General features: G+C 41.5%; 1 protein-coding gene and 1 long non-coding RNA gene across 3 annotated transcripts in view; one reads left to right on the forward strand and one right to left on the reverse strand.

Annotated features, from left to right (window-relative positions):
• On the reverse strand, window positions 1-22,544 carry LOC121700411. The gene is made up of 4 exons (XR_006027228.1): window positions 22,534-22,544; window positions 17,933-17,936; window positions 2,854-2,857; window positions 1-92 (listed from the first exon to the last, which is right to left on the reverse strand). It is a non-coding gene; the product is annotated as an uncharacterized LOC121700411 (long non-coding RNA).
• The window catches only part of doc2a (double C2-like domains, alpha), a 135,094-nt gene that overhangs the window by 111,905 nt on the left and 597 nt on the right, over window positions 1-22,592 (forward strand). For both annotated transcript variants that reach the window (XM_042083340.1, XM_042083341.1), the window contains 3 exons: window positions 1,775-1,962; window positions 15,367-15,448; window positions 19,385-19,481. In XM_042083340.1, coding sequence (XP_041939274.1) covers window positions 1,775-1,962; window positions 15,367-15,448; window positions 19,385-19,481 — 367 coding nt within the window. The remainder of the gene's footprint in view (window positions 1-1,774; window positions 1,963-15,366; window positions 15,449-19,384; window positions 19,482-22,592) is intronic.

A 22,592-nucleotide genomic window follows, 5' to 3' on the forward strand; every position in this document is an offset into this window, starting at 1 on the left:
CTGAGGGTTTATTTAGCTGGGGTCAAATTGACCCCAAGGATAAAGCATGTCGGTAAGATTTGAGGGTAACACAAGGGTTAAACAACGGGAAGCTCCTGGAAATCCTGCCAGTTGTTTCCTGTTAGTTTACAGGAAATTAATGTTGTTATTTTACATTAACTTAATGTTAAACCAGGGCACCGTTAAATAATAATGGACTGCCAATTCATTCAAGTGATAGTAGGTGAATTGGTGTATTGATGCCTGCCTTGACGGCCAGTCATTAGAGTTGGTGGCATAAGTATGTGTATATTTTCAGACTCTGTTCTCTGTCTATTTTCATGAGCAGTAACCAGAAAATTAAGAAATCCATACAAGGACTCCACGGCCCTGATTGCTTCTCTGTCTTCAGCAGATCTTAAAACTGACAACAATCCTGATAAAGTGTGCACGTGATCAGAGAGTTCCCAATACAACCTCTCATGCACAAAAGAATCCACACCTCCCCTTTGTATGTCCTCAGCACATCGTAAAACATCACCAAAAAAATGCCTAATGTCATCTTCATTGGCACATACCAACAAAATACAACTCCACAAAAACAGCACTTGAAAAGTACACCTAAAGGCTTTGCATAACATCATACTGAGCAACAAATTAGGAAAAGTAGGAACAATAGGAATAATGTCCTGCAAAGTATTTCCTGATATGTCACTTCCCTCAATATTATAATATTTCCTGATATGTCACTTCCTGGTTAACTTCTAAGGTATGTATGTGAAAGTAGAATGTATGTATGTATGTGGGAGGAGAATGTATGTATGTGAGAACACAAAGAATGTATGTATGTGAAAGTAGAATGTATGTATGTGAGAGGATAATGTATGTATGTGAGAGAGGCAGTATGAATAATGTCTTGCACGGCCCCTCATACACACACTCACAGACACTTACTCACTCACTCACACACACTCACAGACACACACTCACAGACACTTACTCACTCACTCACACACACACAAACAGACAGACACACACACACACACACTCACAGACACAGATACACACACACACTCACAGACACTCACTCACTCACACACACTCACAGACACACACACACACTCACAGACACTTACTCACTCACTCACACACACGCACACAGACAGACACACACACACTCACAGACACAGATAGACACACCCACTCACAGACACAGATACACACACACACTCACAGACACACACACACACTCATAGATACACACACACACACACACACTCACAGACACACACACTCCTCCTTCTCCAGGTCCGATCCATAGTATAATTATCTGCTTATCCGTCTAAGGAGTTTTTGATTAAACATGTTTTTCTTATTTCTTATTACTAATGTTTTTACATAATGTTTTTATTATTTACCCCCCACACCACTCAATACCCCCCCACACACACATACACACAAACACAACACTGTACCCCCCCACACACACACACAAACACACACACAACACTATACCCTCACACACACACACACCACTCAATACCCACCCACACACACCCACAACACTATACCCCCCCCCACACACACACACACACACACAACACTATACCCCCCCCCCCCCCCCCCACACACACACACACAACACTGTATCCCACACAAACACACACACAACACTGTACCCCACACACACACAAACACACACACACCACTCTACCCCCCCCCCCCCCCAACACACACACACACAACACTGTACCCCTCCCCCCACACACACACACAACACTGTACCCCCCCCCAGTGGGAGAACGAGCAGCTGCACAGCCTGGAGGAGAGGGGACGTCTGCTGCTGTCACTGCAGTTCCTGCCTCCACCTGAGGAGGGAGCCGCTGAGGAGGCCCAGAGGGGCCGTCTGTGTGTGGGGGTCCAGCGCTGTGCCCACCTCGCTGCCATGGACGTCAACGGCTTCTCCGATCCCTACGTCAAAACGTGAGACACACACACACACACACACACACGTGTGCACAAAACAAAAGGAACACATTCATGAGCAAACACACACATGAAGTACACACACATAGGGACACCAATTTGGCACACATACACTCACACATACACACACACACACACACACACACACACACACACTAATTTGGCACACACACATTTACACTTACACATACACACACACACACACACACGTGTGCACAAAACAAAAGGAACACATTCATGAGCAAACACACACATGAAGTACACACACATAGGGACACCAATTTGGCACACATACACTCACACATACACACACACACACACACACATTTACACTTACACATACACACACACACACAGAGACACCAATTTGCAGGTGCAATATTGTTCTGAGGCCCCTAGTGACCAGCCTATGCATGTGGCCAATATTAGCGAGATTTTGACATTTGTAGCCAATACCACATTTGCTGTTGCAAGAGGCTGATAGAGGGTATTGGGGGGTCCGACCCCCCTAGATGAGACTTGGACCCTCCCAAAAGGGATGAAAATAATAGTTTGGGGGGTTAATAAAATGTAATGCTATCCAATATTGCATGTAATTAAATGTAATGCTATCCTATATTGTATGTAATTAAATGTAATGCTATCCAATATTGCATGTAATTAAATGTAATGTTATCCTATCCTATATTGCATGTAATTAAATGTAATGTTATCCTATATTGCATGTAATTAAATACAGTATTACCATCACATACCAACAATTCAGGATATAATCTAATGAAATACGATTTTCAAACCCTCACCCCAATTGGACAGTACCATTTCTCTGTTACGTTCAGACTGTGTTCTTTGCTATGATATAATACTAACAAATTAAAACAAATGCACAGAGCTGCAAAAGGTATATGCGGTATGGGTTAACAAGCGGTATCCATACATTTGTCTAATATTTCACTGCCTTTGCAATACTGTGATAGCCAACTTTTGGAAAACATTGAGCAGCAAGATCGCTATGGTTTAACCGGAGGTCTCCCTTCCACTCAGCGGCCACGACCATCGCTGCTGTTTATAGCTTAAAAATCAGGCCTACAATCACACGCCATATGAGTTCCATAGATATAGGCTACTGATCAGGCGATTTAGCAGACTGATCAGGCGATTTATCATTTTGTGCAATTTCATTCTTAATGTCTTAACAAGAGGGAATATGCACTAATATTCAGGGAATTTCGCATGTACTGTAGATTAGTGGTTCTCAACCTTTTTTAAGCAAATGCCCATACACCCATAATTGCAACGTTACCTGCAGTTTGTTTGAAACGCTACGTGAACATATAAGAAGTCAATTGGACTTGTCTTTCCTCGTTGGCATTATTAGAGATTCGTCTGTCATAAAAGCGAGTGAGAGTGGCCTCGTGGCTACGGCCCAACAGCCGTGGGAATATCCATGACCAATCCCACGATCACGAGTGCTATATTGCTTTTATACAACAATTCTACCACAAACTATTTTTCGACATCGTTCTTACGCATCAAAAAGCAGTTCCCTTTTCAATAGACAGCGTCTTGGTTGCTAGGTAACCAACATTCCAGATCCCTCGTTACGGGTCTTTGTGGTTTACGTGTGTTCTTGAAAGAAATGTTGAAAGTCGGGCTGAAATCACATTCATATCTAGGTTTGCTGCATGCATGTTACAAGGACACTGGGCCATGTCATGTAAGGGACATGGTACTGCAAAAAAACGGAAACATAGTCTACATTGCAGAACCACTCAACTTTATTAATTTATGGTGAATAAATGTCACACTACTGTGCACAGCCTGACGTGACGATGCTAGCACGTTAGCAGTGGTTAGCTAACGTTAGTTATCTACAAGTCTCCTCCAAGTGACAATCATATTATACACAATGCTGGCAATGCTGAGAACAATTAGCATCCTCGTTTATCTTACTTACATTGAGTTGACTGTGTGGCTTAATCCACAGATGTGGTGAAGCACTGTTTCGTTATGGTTTGCTAAGGAGTAACCCATTGCTTAAAATAGTGGAGAGCTGGGATGAAAACATTGTGTCAAATCTTCGCATTGTATCGCGGAGTGATTTATTATTAGCTGTGCAAAGTCTGAGTTGAAATGTCCAGGGATATTCCAACTCATGGAACGTCTCTCGGCCAATCAGAAACAAATAAATAGTTCCATAGAACCCAATTGTTGTATAATTTGTGATATAAACTGCGCACAATGCACTAGGCTATCTATACATTGTATGAAATGCCTAGGTTAAACAATGTGAATATATTTGTATTCCAACCATGAACAAAAGTCGAACAAGTCATTTTTTTCATTTGCTTGATGTTTGGTAGGCTTACACTATCCAAGTAAAACGAATCAAATCAACCAAAGACAGACTTGTATTAGGCTACTGTAGGTGAACTTGACTATTAAACGGGAGACTTTCTGTAATCAAATCAACCAAAGGCAGACTTGTATTAGGCTACTGTAGGTGAACTTGACTATTAAACGGGAGACTTTCTGTAATCAAATCAACCAAAGGCAGACTTGTATTAGGCTACTGTAGGTGAACTTGACTATTAAACGGGAGACTTTCTGTAATCAAATCAACCAAAGACAGGCCTTGTATTAGGCTACTGTAGGTGAACTTGACTATTAAACGGGAGACTTTCTGTAATCAAATCAACCAAAGACAGGCCTTGTATTAGGCTACTGTAGGTGAACTTGACTATTAAACGGGAGACTTTCTGTAATCAAATCAACCAAAGGCAGGCCTTGTATTAGGCTACTGTAGGTGAACTTGACTATTAAACGGGAGACTTTCTGTAATCAAATCAACCAAAGGCAGGCCTTGTATTAGGCTACTGTAGGTGAACTTGACTATTAAACGGGAGACTTTCTGTAATCAAATCAACCAAAGGCAGGCCTTGTATTAGGCTACTGTAGGTGAACTTGACTATTAAACGGGAGACTTTCTGTAATCAAATCAACCAAAGACAGGCCTTGTATTAGGCTACTGTAGGTGAACTTGACTATTAAACGGGAGACTTTCTGTAGCCCATCTGTAAACAATTCTGGGTCTTAAATTTAAGTTTTAATTTTCACATGTAACGTGTAGGGTATATTGTGCTTGGTAGTATGATTAGTTTCTTTTACCTTGTTGGTCAGCCAGCCACGGTCATATGACCTTATGAATTTTCGAAAGAAAATTGACTGTGAACCATAAGTGTGAAATCATGTGCAAGCCTATATAAAATGGAGAGTGACGTCACCAGTCTAAATAGCTGTACCCCCTGAAGCTCACGGTATAATTCGAACACTGCACACACATACATGTAAACGCACACACACACACACACATACATGTAAACGCACACACACATATAAATGTAAACGCACACACACACATACATGTAAACGCACACACACACACATACATGTAAACACACACACATACACATACATGTAAACGCACACACACACACATACATGTAAATGCACACACACACACACATACATGTAAGCACACACACACACACACATACATGTAAACGCACACACACACACATACATGTAAACGCACGCACACACACACACATACATGTAAACGCACGCACGCACACACACACACACATACATGTAAACACACACACACACACATACATGTAAACGCACACACACACATACATGTAAACGCACACACACACATACATGTAAACGCACACACACATACATGTAAGCACACACACACACACACACATACATGTAAACGCACACACATACATGTAAACGCACACACACACACATACATGTAAGCACACACGCACACACACATACATGTAAACGCACACACACACACATACATGTAAACACACACACACATACATGTAAACTCAAGCACACACACATACATGTAAACGCACACACACATACATGTAAACGCACACACACACACATACATGTAAACGCACACAAACACACACATACATGTAAACGCACATAAACACATCAAAATATCATTTGTGTGCTCGCTCAAAATATTTTTCTGCGCTCAAATTGTGCTACTGCTCGCTCATAAAAGTGGAACAAATGTAACTCCATAGTAAAACACACTTACATAATGCACCAACGCGCACACACACACACTGCTTCATTTCAAATGCCAGAGAGAGAAGATGTTCAGTTCTAAGGTTTAAAGGTTTCGATTCCTGTATCACTGTCCCTCTGCTAGGTATGATTTCAAAAATATTCCTCCTGGCCTCTCTATCATTCACACACACACACACACACAGATGGAGACTCCGACTCATGTTTCCCTCTGAGGAGACGCCAGATTTGAGGGGCCAGTGAGATGAGTATGAGTCACACACACACACACATACGCACACACACACACACACACACAAACGCACACACATACGCACACATACACACACACACACACACACTCATACAAGCACACAGTCAATTTTCCCGGGCTATCATTCTCTCTCACACACGTAAACTCTCTTTTGTCCTCTCTCTCAGACACACACACACACACTCCCTCTCTCTCTCAGACACACACACACACACACACACACACACACTCCCTCTCTCTCTCTCACACACACAAGCACTTGTGTGTCTGCCTCTGCACAAGGATATATTCCCCTGCATGTGTGTGTGTGTGTGATTATAATCTTCTGTGTGTTTGTGTGGGTAGGTGTGTGTGTGCGAATATCTACATATGAACACGCAGTCTGTTTGCATGTTTGTGTGTGTATGTGTTTGTGCATGTGTGTGTGTATGTGTGTGTGCATGTGTGTGTGTGCATGTGTGTGTGCATATGTGTGTGTGTGTGTGTGTGGGCGACAGCTAAAGTTCTGCTTTTAGAGTGTAAAAGTTGCTAAAGGCTGAGGGATGTTCAAAGGAGTGTGTGTGTGTGCGTGTGTGTGTGTGTGTGCGTGTATGTGTGTGTGTGTATAGTGTGTGTGTGTGTATGTGTGTGTGTATAGTGTGTGTGTGTATAGTGTGTGAGTGTGTGCGTGTGTGTGTTTGTATGTGTGTGCATGTGAGTGTGTGTGTGTGTGTGTGTGTATAGTGTGTGTGTGTGTGTGTGTGTGTGTGTGTATAGTGTGTGTGTGTGTGTATAGTGTGTGTGTGTATTACAGATTAATAACTTAATTCTTGCCTCATTTTCTCATTCTCACTATGCACCCCCTTTTCTCTCTCTCTCTTCTCTCTCTCCTCTCCTCTCTCTCCTCTTCCTCTCCTCTCTCTCCTCTTCTCTCTCTCTCCTCCTCTTCCTCCCTCTCCTCTCTCTCCTCCTCCTCTCCCTCTCCTCCTCCCTCTCTCTCCTCCTCTCCTCTCTCCCCTCCTCCTTTCCTCTCTCTCTCCTCCTCTTCCTCCCTCTCTCTCTCCTCCTCTCCTCTCTCCCTCTTCTCTCTCTCTCCTCCTCCTCTCCTCTCTCTCTATTCTCTCCTCTCCTCCTCCTCTCCCTCCCTCTCTCTAGCATGACAAATATGTTTGCATTGCCAAAGCTGAACATTTAGACACATTTACATAGAGAATGCTTGGAATACAGTACATGGCAAATAGATACGCATCCAGGATTAACAAACAAACTGGTGTGTGTGTGTGTGTGTGTGTCTGCGCGGCTGCGTGCATGTATGGTGTTTGTCTGTGTAATTATATGGAAAGGTGCCATATAAAAGTAATAATTATTTAATTATTTAACCACTGTCCCTTGCCTTATGGCATTCGGTGACATATTTGGCAGCAAGATCTGCTGTCTGTCCCTGCTGTCCGAGTAAGACTGCCATTATTTCCTGTTCTTCTAGATTTCTGAACCCTGGGATTAGGCTTGTAAGCCTGACAAAGTATGACTTACGTATAGTTGTATATTTCTCACAGTGAAGAAGAAAGTGCACCTCAGTCTCAACCTCACCTGTTATGCAGTGACCACATATTCTTTGCTCTCTTGGCAACCAGGATTTTCTCAGTCTGCCCTTTTCTATGGCTAGACTGTGGTCACTGAGTCTGTATTTGGTCAGGATCTGTCTCTGCTTTATAACAGTAAAGAGATATTCTTCCAATTGGTATTCAGATTTTATTGACCGGTGACATTCTAATGTGCTTTGGTTTTTTGTCTCCTTTTGCCAATGTTCCAAATATTTTTCTTTAGATTCTTGAATGATCTTATTGGTGTTCAGTTTGAAAGCAGCACTTGTCTGAGAGAAGTTATTAATGTTTGTTCTTCTCTCTCTCTCTCAATTCAATTCAATTCATTGTGCTTTATTGGCATGACTGTTCAGGTTACAATATTGCCAAAGCATTAAGAACAAAAAACAAAAACATGGAATAATGAAAATAAGAGACATTAATAATAATTATACTAATAAAAAAAAACAATCATTATTAAGTGTGCTTGCAAGCACACTTATTGTTCTTCTTAAGTTTTATTATTATTAAGTGTGCTTCCTTGCAAAGCAGCACACTTATTGTTCTTCTTAAGTTTTATTTTTCCCGTCTCCCTAATTTTTTGTCAGCTCTAGCGCCTAGGCCCTTTGAGACAGAGACACCGTTCCAACTTTAAAACGTCCGGTTAGTACCGGTGTAAGTTGCTCGCGAAGATGACGTCAGGTGGGCATGTCGTTCGTCCGCCATATTGGATTGAACAGAAAGCGAAACTAAATTTTCACAGGTCACAAATTTGGTCCGAACGACACAAAACTTGACGTACATTATCCTTGGACCAAGCCTCAAAAAAGTTACCAGAAGGATTTTTTATTTTCGAAAGCGTTTGCCCGTCACAGCCAAACGAAATCGGAAAACGAAAAACAGGAAGTCGTCCATATCTCAGGAACACTGTCACATATCGATACCAAATTTTGTATTTGAACTTGGGACTCCAATGTGAGGGTGCATAAGCTAAAAAAAAAAAAAAGAAATATTCCAAAACTTTCCATCATTTTGCAAACCACCCACAGGTATTTGGTAACTCTCACCATTCACCTTTGCACCATTCACCTTCTATCACAATGCCTTCCATGTATGCTCAATGTCTCTGGGCAGCCACAATGTAAACAATGTAAACCGGACAACCTTGCCCAATCATGAAATCCTTGCTCTGCCATGGGATAGTATAGCCTAGAAATCTAGACGCACCCTAGCGGCGGCAAATTAATTTGCTCAGCCTGTACATCTAGTATCAAACCATAGGGATTTCTATTGGCTGACGCCGTGGACTTCATCCAATCACAGCGCTCTATTTTGTTAGAGAGTCTTAAGGCGGGCTTAACAGGATAACGACAGTCCTGCGACGGTGAACAACAAGGAAGGTAGCTATGGCGAACGAAGAGCGGTTGTTTGAATCGGCGTTGGCGTCAATTTTGGAGGAGTTGGACTTGTGCTTTTCTTTGATCCAAGGGGCGGGCAGAGAATTGTCTTTCAAACTGCCTAGGCATGCAATAGGCCAGCGCTACGACCATATCCGTATTCGGTCGGCAAAACGGCAAATACATCCTTCTTCGAAAGGAATGACTTAAGTGCATTGTGTTGCTCAACTTTCAAAGAAAAGCACAAGTCCAACTTCTCCAAAGTTGACGCCAATCCTGTTAAGCCCGCCTTAAGACTCTCTAACAAAATAGAGCGCTGTGATTGAATAACATCCACGGTGTTAGCCAATAGAAATCCCTATGGTTTGATACTAGACGTACAGGCTGAGCAAATTAATTTGCCGCCGCTAGGGTGCGTCTAGATTTCTAGGCTAAGGTTTGGTATGAATGTTGAGTCATGTCTCATGAAAGTCATGAATGCTTTATGTGCAGTTTATGACAGCTGCTATGAATGTGTTATGAACTCACCCGTCAAGTAAAGTGTTACCGACCTACTCTAGGATGTACTACAACTTGGAAGCTTGATTCGTGTGCCAGGCTACACTTTAAATTTTAGGCCAGAATAATGCAGACATTAGTAACGTTAGCCTAGGCCAAGTAAACATACTCTGTAGCCTATGTTGACGACACAAACGTTAAACCTCAACTTCTGTACGTGTGTTTTAACAATACTTTGGTCATATGGTCCGTTTCCAAACAGTATGGCTTTTATCAGGTCCCTTTCCACAGGTGTATTTAATCAAGAGCCAGATAGTATCTGTACAATATGATTAGGCTAGACTACTGTATCTGGTTAACGTTAACGTTGGTTAGTGAGCAAATGTAACGTTAACGTCGGTGATTAGCTGGGAGCAATGTTAGGTTTGATTGTCGTTAGCTAACGTTATCGAAACCAACGGCTAACCGGTCACTTTAAAGTTGACGACATACAGTAACTGCTAGGCCTATTAACGCTGATAAGGTGGGTGCTAACGTTAACTATTCCCCTAACGTTATAACGTTAGTTTGGCTATTTGTCATCTATCATTTCATACAACATAATGTTTGACGACATAAATGAGTCAAATGCCAAAAATCGGACCACTTACCGTGTCTGTAATTAGAGAAGGACAGTCAGTTACGAGCAAGTAGCCTAAAGTGGGATCACGGCAGGCGATAAGACGAACGTTCAGAAGACTCACAGCTCCAGTGATAGAGGTTGATTGCTTTCAGCTGCAGGTCACGTCATAATGCTAAAAGTTGCCGCCAAAGCGGTCAATGTTAACTCAATGGGAATTTGTTGCTCTTTTATCGTAAATATCTCAAAAAGTATAAAGTTCACAAATGTAAAAAATACATTGTACAATTGTCCGTTACAAGACCTTTGTAGGAGTGTTTGAATGACGTCAAACGGTTCAGTGGTTTTAGTGTCATTAAACGTCAAACTTGGTCGGAAGAAGAATAATAAAAGACGATAATAAGAAGAACAGTGATAATAGTCCACTGCATTTACATGCAATGCAATAAGAACAGTGATAATAGTCCACTGCATTTACATGCAATGCAATAAGAACAGTGATAATAGTCCACTGCATTTACATGCAATGCAATAAGAACAGTGATAATAGTCCACTGCATTTACATGCAATGCAATAAGCACTAGTATTTTATTGACTGTCTATGCACAATTTCAACCAAATTTTGCTGCTCTTATTTTTTCATTATTATATGTGCCCTCTTATTTACTTATTTACTTACTTTTTTGTTTACTTGAATGTTATGTTTGTCTGTGGACTTAAATTGGTAAAATATGTCTTGTCTTCACCGTGGGATAGTGAGAAACGTAATTTCGATCTCTTTGTATGTCTGGAACATGTGAAGAAATTGACAATAAAGCTGACTTTGACTAAGAACAGTGATAATAGTCCACTGCATTTACATGCAATGCAATAAAAACAGTGAAAAAGTATCCTGACAAACAAGCAGCATTTTAATGCCTTAGTCATATTTCATAATTTCAATTTTTTCTCTAGGTTACCTGATAGCCCAGTTTGAGAGGTGCAAGATGCGTGACATTATTTATTTTTGCAGCCAATCACTGCTGTTGTTTTATTTTATTGATTTGATTTTAGTCATAGAAGCTAAATTCGAAGGCAGGCCACAGGTAAAATCCAACGAACCGCATTTGAACGGCAATAGTTGAATAGAGCTTTTGAGGTATTGCTACTGCTCCAACACGGAAAGGCACTGTTAGAATGCTTGGATCAAGCCAGGTTCAGCATAGCGTATGTCACTGTCTGCTCGAACGTTGGTGACCGGACCAGGGCAAGCATGTGTTTCAGGGCGTATGGTACTTGCTTTTGTAAGGAAGGTTTCTCTGAGGTCTGTGTAAAATTTGCATTCTGTTAGGAAGTGTAGCTCTGTTTCTATTTTACTTTCCTGGCAGTGGTGGCACAGCCTGGCCTCTCTTGGTAACCAGGTCTGTTTCCTTCTACCTGTTTCGATGTTCAGATTGTGCTCGCTGAGTCTGTACATAGTCAATGTTCTGGATAATTTTTTGTCTTTGAGCGTTTTTAGATATGGGGCCAATTCATATTTGTGCTTAATTGCAAGATAACATTCAAGTTTATCTTGGGTTTTTGTGATTTCTGTCCAATATGATATATATTTTTCTTTTTCTTTTTCTATGCTAATTGAATCTTTGCTAATTGAATTGGATCTTTTGATCTTTTTTAGTTTTGGGCATTGTCAAATTAATTGGAGTGAGATTACTGTGCTTTAAGATGAATTGATTTAGGGGACTTTTCTCTATATTTAATTCTGAGCTTTTTAGGGCTTTATAATGTAATGAATTGGGGTCACTAAATTGTATGTGTTTACAAAATTTTAAAATTCTTTTTTTAATTTTGATAATGAATGGGAACTGGCCCAGTTCAGCCCTGCAGCCATTATGTGGGGTATTTCTGTGAGCTCTAAGAATGTTTTTGCAGAAATCTGTGTGCAGGGCTTCAATTGGGTGTTTTTCCCAATCCGCAAAATCATATCTTGAAAGTGATCCCCATATTTCGCACCCATAGAGGGCAATAGGTTCAATGACTTGCTTGAACATTTTTAACCATATTCTTATGGGAATATTGGTTTGAAGTCATTTTTTGATGGCATATAGAGATCGTTGTGCTTTTTCTTTTAGGTTTTTTACTGCCAAATCAAATTGTCCTGTTGAGTTGATGGAGATCCCTAAATAAGTATATTCTTGAGCATAGGCGTGCATACATAGACACTAGGTGGTGCTAAAGCACTAGGAAGTTTGCACTTTATCAACGAAAATGCCCTTTTGAAACTTTTTTTTTTTTTTTTTTTTTAATTGTTAATATTATTAAGATTTTACTGAGGTCGGTTTTGAAATTATCTTTTGAAAACCTGAGCCATTAAAAATGACTGAAACAATGCCCCGAAATTGCGAAACCTCCTTGCGCACACCCGACCAGCCTAGCTATCTTCCTTTGTCACGTGAACTCGCGCGGTCGCGCGCAGGGCACGCCAGATGCGCAGCACCATAGCAGTTCAGTAAGCGTCTTCAGATAGCAGGCATGGTCGCTGACAGGCTGCTTCTCCCGTGCCCCATCAGCCAGGTAACATACAGATCAAGCAAAATCTTACAGTTTGCCCTCTAAGCCCACATGTAATAATTTTGTTGTGCAGTAAAATGTCTCATTCAGCACCAAACAAGCATTTTTGCCGACTGGTCACCTGATAAACTAGTTAGATGAAGAAGCTAGATAAAGTTTTACGCTGTAGCCCAAATCAATGACAGATAACGTGACGACCACATACAAATAATTTCGGTAGATTTTGCAAATGTATGTGTTAAGAAGAACGCTTTCTATTGTATATGCCCAACGTGTAATCATTTTGTTGTGCAATAAAATGTCTCATACAGCATCAAACAACTACGCATTTTTAGCCGACTGGTCACCTGATAAAGTTTTACGCTGTAGCCCAAGTCAATGACAGATAACGTGAGGACGACCACATAGGCTACAAATAATTTCGGTTTGCAATTGCAAATCTATGTGTTAAGACGAACGTTTTCTGTTGTATAGGTTTTGTTAGGCAACATAAATGAACACATTTTGGTCTCTTTATTGTCTTAATTGTATATTGATTTACTAATTGCAGAACAAGTCAAATTAATTCAACATGTGTGTGTATTTCTTTTTATAATTAAGTGTTCTACGTGCGCTAAAAAGTGCCCCCCCCCCCCCCCTCTCCATCCTTGACGGACACCACGGTATTGGGGGAAAAAATCTGTTTGCATATTTCCAATCTTAACTGCACATTTGTTTGAGGAATACATTGATTTTATTACATCATATGTTTGCCCGCCAACCCCATATTCTAATAATTTGTAGAGTAGACCTTTGTGCCATACAGAATCAAAGGCTTTCTCAAAATCAACAAAGCAAGTGAATAATTTGGATTTGTCTTGTTTAACGTGTTTATCAATTATGTTGATCACTCACCAGCCGTCTCAAACTGACAAGTAACTGTTAAAAACAGCACTCACTGATGCACTTATTCTTACTGTACTCTAATGTTTTTAAATTGTCCTCTAATGTTTTTAAATTGTCCTAAAATTGTTGAGAACTGCTCTAAAACTTAAACTGTTTTACTATGTTGTTAGTCGCTTTGGCTAAAAAGCGTCAGCCAAATGTAATGTAATGTAATGTAATGTTGTGTAGTGTAAAAAATGTGATCTGAGGTCCTATGATTTGGGAGGAAACCAATTTGTGCTTTGTTTAGTATGTTGTGTTGATTGATAAAATCTGTCAGTCTAGAATTTATTATGGAACAGAATAATTTGCCCATGTTGCTGCAGATGCATATACCCCTGTAGTTACTCGGATCTAACCTATCACGACTCCTAAATATAGGTGAAATGAGACCCTTGCTCCATAATTCAGGAAAATGCCCTACATTAAGAATTAAATTAAAGAGTTTAAGAATGGCTCTTTGGAAGGTGGGGTCTGTGTTAATGATCATTTCATTCAATATGTTGTCAAACCCACAGGCTTTTTTGGGATGTAGAGTTCTTATTTTTTCCTCCAATTCTTTTTGGCATATCTAAGGGATTCTGATAAGGTTTTATAATTTGTTCCAATTTGTCCAATTTTTGAAGTATTTGTTTTTGATGATTATTTAATGGGTTGTTTTCATACAGGGATTTGAAATTATCTGTCCATATATCTCCCTTTTGGATCGCTAACTCCTCTGAGTTTCTGTTTTGTAATGTTTTCCAGTGTTCCCAGAAATTATTGGAGTCAATTGATTCATCAATTTGTTTTGACAGGGAACTAGATTTGTTAGTCTTAAGTTTATGTTTGTACTTTCTCAACGACTCAGCATGTTGTAAACGAATGACCTCATTGTTGGGCTGTCTGTGTTTTTGGTTTGATAATTTCCTTAATTCTTTCCGTAATGTCTTACATTCTGTATCATACCAAGTTGGTTTCTTGTTTATAGTTTTTGTTTTACCTCTGTGAGATAACAACCCAGATGATTTGGCTATATGGTCAAATATTGTATTTAAATCATTAACCGCACTGTTTACTCCTTCTTTGTTCATTGAATAGGGGTTGTTCAGAAACATATTTATCATTGCCTTTGTGTCATCTTGTCTGATTGTTTTAACATATTGATCTTTGCTATTTTCACGCCATCTGTAGGTCTTACTCATCCTATGCATTATAGATGATTGAGAAAAGTTGGGCTTTCCATTAGTTCTGTTTAGATAGAGAGTTATCTGTGAATGGTCAGAAAAAGGTGCCAAAGGATTTACTGTGAAAGCCCTTAAATGATCTTCATGAAGGTCTGTTATAAAGTAATCTCTCTCTCTCTCTCTCTCTTCTCTCTCTTCTCTCTCTCCTCCTCTTCCTCCCTCTCTTCTCTCTCTCCTCCTCCCTCTCTTCTTCCTCCTCCTCCTCTCTCTTCTTCCTCCTCCTCCTCTCTCTCTCTGTATCTCCTGTGTCAGTTACCTGAAGCCCGATGTGGAGAAGAAGTCTAAACATAAGACAGCTGTGATTAAAAAGACCCTAAACCCTGAATTCAATGAGGTAAGCACACACACACACACACACACACAAACACACACACACACACACACACACTCTCACCCCACCCCAATCCCCAACACACACCTCCACCACCACCCTGAAGCTCATCTTTCTAACCCCTCTCCTGCCTGCCTCTCTCTCTCTCTCTCTCTCTCTCTCTCTCTCTCCCTGCCTCTCTCTCCCTCTCCCTCTCTTTCTCTCTCCCTCTCTCCTCTCCTTTTCTCTCTCTCCCTCTCTCCTCTCCTTCTCTCTCTCCCCCTCTCCTTTTCTCTCTGCCTCTCTCTCTCCCTCTCTCCTCTCCTTTTCTCTCTCCCTCTCTCCTCTCCTTTTCTCTCTGCCTCTCTCTCCCTCTCTCCTCTCCTTTTCTCTCTCTCCCTCTCTCCTCTCATTTTCTCTCCTTCCTCAAACAAAGCACATCTGTCACATCCAATCTATTCTCTGCATTTCATCTTTCTTTTCTCCGACTTGGGTGGGTGTGCATGTATACATACTATTAGTGTGTGTGTGTGTTTGTGTGTGTCATATGAGTTGTGTATGTGTGTGTGTATGTGTGTGTGTATACATACTATTAGTTTGGTCTGTGTGTGTGTCTGCATCTCTGTGTGTGTGTCTTATGAGTTGTGTATGTGTGTGTGTGTGTGTGTGTGTGTCTGTTTGCTGCTCTCCTCCGTGATGATGCCAGGTGTCTCTCGGATTTGGAAACCATGGCGACATTAAGATCTGATGCTGTAGCAGAAAGCTGTGATATTATGTGCAGGGGTGTCATCGTGTGTTCCTTTCTGAGTCTTTTAGTGTCATTAACCTTTACAAAGTGTTCCGGCCGCCGGCGTCACAAACACTTACCTCAGAAGAGCAGAGGAGGAGATCATCAACATCTCCCACATCTGACCACATACACACACACACACACACACATAATATCATCAACATCTCTCACATCTGACCACACACACAGACACACACACACACACACATAATATCATCAACATCTCCCACATCTGACCACACACACACACATAATAGCATCAACATCTCCCACATCTGACCACACACACACATAATATCATCAACTTCTCCCACATCTGTCCACACACACACACACACAATATCATCAACATCTCCCACATCTGACCACATACACACACACACACACACACATAATATCATCAACATCTCCCACATCTGACCACACACACACATAATATCAACATCTGACCACACACACACATAATATCATCAACATCTAACCACATCTGACCACACACACACACATAAGATCATGAACATCTGACCACACACACACACATAAGATCATGAACATCTCGCCACATCTAACCAGACACACACATAATATCGTGCCATATACATTCATTAAGCTTACATCTCACTACACACACTCGTGCTGTCAGTTAAACTCGTTATTAACGGCGTTAACGCAAACCCATTTTAACATTAGAAAAACTACAACACCACACCGGATCTATAGACCAGAAACGAAACAACAGTCAGGCTGCACACACTTATTTGGGCTTGCGAGCCAGCCAAAGAGTAGTAGGCTTAAGCAATAAGCCCCTAGAGGCCGTAGGTTACGCTGATTCTACAACAGCTAAGGGGCGTTGTTAGGCACGACGCGCTAGCGGAGTAACCCCCCTTAGCTGTTGTAGAATCAGCGTAACCTACGGACTCGAGTGGCTTATTGCTTTTCTAAAACTGTTACTATAAATACCTGCCAAAGTTTCATAAAGTACAGGCACAGCAACTGGAAATATAACGAGTCATTCTTCCGCCAAGAAATATATTTCCTCTATCTGAATTGTTCCCAAGCAACGTCGAGACGCAGCTACTTTAACTTTTGTATCAAGTTGTGGTAGCGCAGTAATATAGAACGGAATGCGGTCAAGGTGTATGTTTGTGCTGGATTTTACAACGGCATCGAACACGATTCAGCCAATCACAATCAAGGACCGGAACTATCAGTTTTAGAATAACACATTAATGGCTGCCAAAGATGTTTTATTTTACACCGTCACTTGTTCTGTTATCCACAATCCTCTTTGGCTGCTACTATTTTGACCCTTTGATGCACCATTTCTTGTCTTCATACTGCCACAGACACTTCCTAGCAAAGATTCTACTAAGAACTTTGCTTCCTAGCAGGCTTCTGCCTAGCCGTCCTCCTCCTGTAGTCATGGAGATAATGAACACCAACGCAGTTCTGAACTCCCGGTCGGCTGAATGGCGCTTTAAATCGCTTGTTCATCCAGTGTTTGCCAGAACCTTCAGCGCTGATGATGCGTGTGGCAAGTGACAGTGCACCAGACTGTATAAAATAGCAGTGCACTCATTTCGGCGCTGGTGTCGGCTTAGTCGACATGGAATTAAAATATCACCGAAGCTCTTCAAGTTTAAGCTTTAATCTAGCCTACAAGCTAAACATTGTTTAGTCTACACTTACACCGTTACACATGAACTGAACATATGGACTAGGCTATTTCTGTTTGTTATGCACTTTATTGAATTGTGCTGTAGACCTAGACCTAGGATACATTTTGCACACTTGCGCATATTTCTCAATAGGCCGATGAAAAGTTCCTTATTTTCAACTGAACTCAAAGATAATGAATATAGGCTATAGAGTATTTTCTGTTTGTAATGTGTGTATAATGGCGACATTATGCATGCACCTCTGCTGTAGCATTTATTTCAGTTTATATCAGCTATATTTCTGAAGAAAACAATGTGTTGCAGAGTGAACCTGATGAAGCATAGGCGAAACGTGTTGTTCACTACTAAATAAAATCCCACCAGTGTGCAGTGATCCTTCACTCTCCTGTCTATCAATTGATGACTGCACCTCACCAGCACCTGGAAGACTGTGCACGGGAATTTCAATGTGTTGCCTCAGGCCTGCTGCACTAGCAGAGTGTCTGGCCCAGATCCATAGGCAAACGTTTATTTCCGGGTGGGAGGGCACAGTTTGAGGTTTAAAATCATTGGAGTTCCTTTGAACCGCTTTGAACCAATCACTAACAACCGGCGTTTCGTCATACAGAGAAGTTTCTCTGCAGCACGCCCATAACAAGCAGGCGTGCATCTTATCAGCAAACAATCACACGTTTCATCTGCATCTTATCAGCAAACACTCACACGTTGGTTGGTTCGGCTGCCCAACTACCGAAGTAAAAGAGGGCGAATCCACCTATTCCAGACGGAGATGTTGAGCTGTTGAGTAGTGAGATGTGGAGGATGGGTCAGTTACACGCCACTCTCTAGTAGAACAGTGTTAGGATTAACCCCCCCCCCCACACACACACACACACACACACACACAACCCCCCCCACACACACACACACACACACACACACAACCCCCCCCACACACACACACACACACACACACACACACACACAACCCCCCCCCCCACACACACACACACACAACCCCCCCCACACACACAGACACAACCCCCCCACACACATAGACACACACACAACCCCCCCCCCCCCCAACACAGACACACACACAACCCCCCCCCCCCCCCCCACACACACACACACAGACACAACCCCCCCACACACACACACACACACACAACCCCCCCCCCCCCCCAACACAGACACACACACAACCCCCCCCCCCCCCCACACACACACACGCACAGTCACACACACACATACACGCGCACCCACACACACTTGTGCGCATACTTTTAAGAGCCATTATCTTTGACATTTCCCTCTAATCACTGACACACCTCTCCCTACCCCCCTCTCTCCCTCCCTCCCTCTCTCTCTCTCTCTCCGTAGGAGTTCTTCTATGAGATCTCTCTGATCCCTCTCTCTCTCTCTCCGTAGGAGTTCTTCTATGAGATCTCTCTGATCCCTCTCTCTCTATCTATCTCTCTCTGATCCCTCTCTCTCTCTCTCTCTCTGCAGGAGTTCTTCTATGAGATCTCTCTGTCCGAGCTGGCCAGGAAGACTCTGGAGGTGACCGTCTGGGACTACGACCTTGGACGCTCCAATGACTTCATAGGTGAGGGCTCCACAGCAGGAGTGTGAGAGTGTGTGTGTGTGTGTGTGTATTTGTGTGTGTGTGTGTGTGTGTGTGTATGTGTGTGTGTGTGTGAGAGAGTGTGTGTGTGTGTGTGTATGTGTGTGTGTTAAACTCTGATATTGATCAAAGTTTAACCTGATCATGTGATGAGATTATTGATCAGAGTTTAACCTGATCATGTGATGAGATTATTGATCAGAGTTTAACTTGATCATGTGATAAGAATATTGATCAGAGTTTAAAGGCCTATGCAACATTTTCAACTTAATAAAACAGTTTAGAAATCATTGTGATGGTTGAATGACCTGTTGTGGTGAGAAATCATTGTGATGGTTAAATGACCTGTTGTGGAGAGAATGGCGGCTTTCCTTGCACCTTCCACCTACTGCCTCCTAGCAGAAAACCAGACTTGCAAGATCTGCACTAGCGTCCCAGCAGTGTCTGAATCAGGAAGTGCAGTGAGAAGCGAGAACGAGTGAGAAACACAAAATGCTTAGAATTCTCAGGACATACACACGCCCCCCTCAAGCACCTGTTAGCCATGCCGGCACATCACCGGTTAGCCATGTGGGCTAGCTATAAGATGGCTTAATTTCTTAGATGTTTATCATGGCAGAGCCAGGGAAAAGACCAAAGAGACGGTTGTGAAATATGCACCCCAAAGCTGTAGGGGGAGCTCCGCAGAGAAAGCAACAAAAGTCCCTTTAACCTGATCATGTGATGAGATTATTGATCAGAGTTTAACCTGATCATGTGATGAGATTATTGATCAGAGTTTAACCTGATCATGTGATTAGAATATTGATCAGAGTTTAACCTGATCATGTGATGAGATGAGATTATTGATCAGAGTTTAACCTGATCATGTGATGAGATTATTGATCAGAGTTTAACTTGATCATGTGATTAGAATATTGATCAGAGTTGAACCTGATCATGTGATGAGACCAGTGATGGGCAGTAACGCGTTAGAAGTAACACGTTACTGTAATCCAATTTCTTTTTTCAAGTAACGAGTAAAGTAAGGGATTACAATTGCAAAAACAGTAATTAGATTACTTTTACTTTCCTGCAAGCAGCCTGCGTTACTGCGTTACTAAACCGTGATTTTGCCATAGACAGTAAAATAATTTGGGATTTTGCCATATGGATTTTGTGAGACTAACTCGTGACAATGATGTAGGCTATAGCTGCGCGATATAGATGTAAACAAGAGACACACGTGTGCAAGACATGGAGTGCAGGAGAGAGCGCGAACATGGAGCATTTAATTCATTGCAGTTCAGACATTAAGAAAAAAACATTAACGCTGTACACTCTTCGTGGAAGAAAAATATTGTCTACAGCGAAAAATTCCACCTCAAATCTGAGCAAGCACCTAGCAAGCCAGCACAGGAATGTGAAACTCATTGAGACACCCCCAGATCCCGACATGACGGCTGCAGCAACAGGTGAAAATAGAGGACGTCGCGGGTTCCCTGTAGCCTACTGGCCCGTTATAACAGGAGCCAGGGCATTATAATATTCTGGCTGCATTCACTGTGATTTGGAAAATGGGCAAAAATATAATGTGGTCTTTGCCTTTTTGTAATGGGGCTGGTGAGTGTTGAAGTCTTCAATAATTTGTTTCCCCTAAACCAGCGTTTCTTTACAGGGTCGCGGAGACATGCCATAGGGCGCGAAAAACAGGATTTTTTTTTTATTTATTTTTTTATCTGTAGCCTATTCCCAGGTGGCACCCGATGCGCAATGGACGCACTGTGTTATTCATAGGGAAGCGCTCGTGTCAAGGCAGCGTGAGCGCATGTTTGAATCTGCAAGCACGTTCACTAATGAACATTTCTTGAAGCTGGCCTATCTTTGCGATATATTTGGAAAGCTCAATGAGTTAAATCTCCAGTTACAAGGCAAAGACAAGCACCTACCTCACCTAGCAGATAAGATTACTGCATTCACCAAAAAACTTGAGGTATGGGACAGGCTCGATTGCAACAGTATGCCTTTGAGAATCTGAGTGAAATCGCTGAAACGTCTGCTTCGGGAGCCACTCTTGTGATCCCATGTATTAAACAGTAGGCCTACATCACATCCCTGCAAAGTTTATTTCAAAAATATTTCCCAACCAGCAGTGCTCAGTGTGGATTATGGATCCATTTAATGCAGCATGTTGGTATTTCATTGAATATATTGTACAATGCTGTAAAATATTGGCCTATGCTTCCTAATATGTTGCTGGAAAACAGAAATATGTGTGTTATGTATTTATTTATTATTATATCTGCAGCACCAGCTGATTTTAACTCTGCTGAAGAGGATATATTTAGAACTTGTCATTTTTTCAATACATTTGACAATTTTAAGCTTGACCTACCACTTTCTTAGAGCGATGAGGGGCAGGTGGGGCTCGAAAAGGCCCCCTTGATCAAAGTGGGGAATGAAAGAAAAAGTTTGAGAACCACTGCCTTAAACTAAGCATTTACATGAAGCACAGTAGCCTATGCCGATTGAAACACATTCCGATCAGGTAGGTGCTACCAGGCTCATATAGGCTATCACTTTTAATTGCAAACAGAAAATGTCTAGCTAGCTGTTTGTACCAACTTAATATCATGACTATTGCTAATATAGTGCCAAATGTGGAGTTTGTGGACTAGCCATAGGCTTATATTTGAATGGAGCTGATCATTATGAGAGTTGTGTAGATGCTCTTAAAGTGACAGCGCACCATTTATAAATGAGTTAAACTGCATCAAATTAGTAGTATTTCTTAAGAAATATTTTAAACTAACAGTTCTGCTTTGGGCACCAAAATAGCCAGCAGCGGCACTGCACACACACAGTTCAAACACATACTCTTCTTTGACATTAGAACAGCCTAAACGTGGCATGCAACAGCATTTTCTGTTTTGGTAAGCATTACTCCTCTCTGCACTGCAACTGTTAAAAGATGTAAATGTTAATAGAGACTTTGGTTTTAATATTTTTTTGCTGTATTTTATTTACATCTATTCAAATGAAGGAGTATACACACCAAAAAGTTAAGATTGAAACTAATAAAACCAAGTTTTAAAAAAGCGTATTCAGGTTGTG

This window comes from Alosa sapidissima, chromosome 24 (assembly GCF_018492685.1).
Source record: "Alosa sapidissima isolate fAloSap1 chromosome 24, fAloSap1.pri, whole genome shotgun sequence".
In the NCBI taxonomy this organism is placed as follows: Eukaryota; Metazoa; Chordata; class Actinopteri; order Clupeiformes; family Clupeidae; genus Alosa; species Alosa sapidissima.